Here is a 2,608-nt window from a genome sequence, read left to right on the forward strand (position 1 = left end):
TTGCATATTTTCGGCAGTAAGAGTTTTTCCTTTGAGAAGAGTCCATATAAAAAATTTGATTTTTGGAAGGGCCTCAGATTTCCAAACAACCTTCCAATGGTTCCAGATTGGCATGGGATAATTGTTGCTGCAGATGAATTGGTGGGCAGCCTGAATGGTATATAAAGATCCTGAAGGGTCCCATCTGAACCCATCTAAAGCATTCTTTTTGACAGGGGCTATACTATGCAGATGAGGTTGGAGGGCTGACAGACTAGCTTTGAGTTCATTGGGTATAACAGGGAAGGACCAATCAGACCATAGTAGGGATGAAGGATCCCACTGAGAGATCTGATCCAAATGATGGATACCAACTCTTTCAAAAAAGGAGAGGATAGGATTGAATCCTGCTTGCGTATTAATAGGTTGCTATCCCATAATTTTGTCAGCTCCAATATTGATGCTTGCTCCTCCCTTGGGAATTTTGGAAGTATTTTGGGAAATTATAGGAATTGATTTTTTGCATAAGCGCTAGATTTTGGTAGAGTCTCTGTTGGGGATGTCTTGATCAAGGAGCTGATGCCTTGGAAAATTTAAATATTTGATTTCCAAGACCCTTTTCCACCAAGCAGGAAGGCCGGTTACGAGTCTCCAAACAATTTTGCCTCCGAAAGCTAAGTTAAGAAATTTGGGGGATCTGGTGCCAAGACCACCTCAATCTTGGGGCTGTATTACTTGCTTCCAGCTGATCAAATTGAATTTCTTTTTGTCATGTTTCCCTCCTTGCCACAAGAATTGGCGAAGGATGCCTTCCATTTTGTGGTGAAAGGAGGCAGGGGCTTGAAGAAGAGTAAATTGGTATAAAGGCAAAGAGGATATACCGGATTTAAGAAGGGTGAGACGACCAGCTGGGTTAAGCCATATGGAGCCCCACTGCTGAACTTTCCTTTTCATCTTATCAATTATAGTGTCCCAGACTTCTGCCCTCAAGGGCCCTGCGCTTACAGGAATGCCCAAATATGAAAAATGAGTCCAGTCATAGTTGCATGAGACCCCAAATGTTGCAGCAATATTATGGAGGACCTGCGCTGTTGTATTCCAACCATAAATACAACTTTTTTGCTGATTAACCAGACCACCAGAATAATCCATGAATTTGTCCAGAAGGACTTTGAAACGCCTGGCTATTGTGATAGAAGCCCCTCCAATTAGTAAGGTGTCATCTGCATATTGCGAGTGATTTATATTCTTGACTTCATTCCTAAATTTTATTCCTGTTGTGAGACCAACCCTCCGATTGAAATCCAGTGCTTTGCTAAATGATTCAGCCATCATAATAAAAATATAAGGTGAGAGAAGGCAACCTTGTCTTAGACCACAAGAGGATTGGAAAGCATCACCTGGTCTGCCATTTACGAGAGGGGTGATCCATGGCCTGGTGATGCAGGCTTTGATGAGGTTAAGAAAGCCTGCATCAAATCCCATCTTCTTCAAAACGGCCAAAAGAAAAGAGTGTCTCACTCTATCAAAAGCGTTGGCCAAATCAAGTTTGAGGATAAAACCTTTCTCGTTCCTGGACTGGCTCGAGTGAATGGCTTCTTGAACTAGGAGGATGGAGTCAGCTATATGTCTATTGGCTAAGAACCCCCCTTGATTTTCAGAGATGAGGGATGGGAGAAAGGGTTTGAGGCGAGAGGCAATGACTTTGGACAGGATTTTGTAGGAAGAATTACAAAGGGATATAGGACGGAATTGGGCAAATGAAGAGGGCCAGTTTTCTTTGGGTATGAGGGCCAGATGAGTGGCGTTGGTGTACCCCCCTATTTTACACTTTCGCTGGATCCATTTTAACATTTTTATCAGATCTTTTTTTATGATTCCCCAGAATGCTCGATAGAAACATATGGGAAAGCCATCAGGACCTGGGGCTTTGTCAGGCTGAAGAGTCCATACCGATCTTCTGACTTCTTCCTCATTGATCTCTTTAGTTAAACTGTCATTTATTTGCTTGCTTATCCCTGTAGGAAGATGTTGTAATAGCTCAGTATAGTCCTCCTCTTCTTTAGTTTCTGTAAGGAGGTCTCGAAAATGTTCTGTTGCTGTCCTTCGGATGACGTCCTGATTTACTTGCCTGTTACCTTCAGCATCTAGAATGGAGCTTACGTTGTTCCTTATCTTTCTGGCTGTTGTTTGCTTGTGAAAAAAGGCTGAGTTCCTGTCTCCCCCCTGCAACCACAGTTGCCTCGATTTTAGCCTCCATTTTAATTCCTCTGCTCTTTTAACCCGGCACAACTGTGAATAGAGGTCGCTTTCCTGTTGTTTGCTCTCTTGGGAGAGGCCATACTCCTCTATTGCTCTTTGAGTGCTGTTAAGATTGTTTTTAATCTCCTTTTTTTCCTTTTCTGGTTCTTTATAGCTTGTTTTGGCCCATTCTTTAATTGCCTGTTTTGTTTTTTTTTAATTTGGATTCCCAGATGAAGCCAGGGGACCCTTCAACGTGCTGACTCCAGGAACTGAGGACAATTTCTGCTACTGCTGGTATGTCGTTCCAAAGGGAGCTGTACCTGAAAGGGATGGGTCCAAGATTGCTATGATTTTCCAGCGTGAGCGTGATAGGGAAATGATCTGA

General features: G+C 42.8%; 1 protein-coding gene across 1 annotated transcript; it reads right to left on the minus strand.

The window, feature by feature from the left end:
* Window positions 1-693: 693 nt before the first annotated feature.
* Window positions 694-1,311, minus strand: LOC149145254 (uncharacterized). The gene has a single exon (XM_089452385.1). It carries the CDS (start codon window positions 1,309-1,311, stop codon window positions 694-696), a length of 618 nt encoding a protein of 205 aa, XP_089308511.1.
* Window positions 1,312-2,608: the final 1,297 nt, after the last annotated feature.

Source organism: Pinus tabuliformis, chromosome X (assembly GCF_031772625.1).
Source record: "Pinus tabuliformis cultivar Carrire ecotype Pingquan chromosome X, CPIR1, whole genome shotgun sequence".
Classification (NCBI taxonomy): Eukaryota; Viridiplantae; Streptophyta; class Pinopsida; order Pinales; family Pinaceae; genus Pinus; species Pinus tabuliformis.

What these genes read in the sequence shown, in the direction of transcription:
- LOC149145254 (XM_089452385.1), bottom strand. Translation starts at nt 1,311, where the DNA reads ATGGCTGAATCATTTAGCAAAGCACTGGATTTCAATCGGAGGGTTGGT.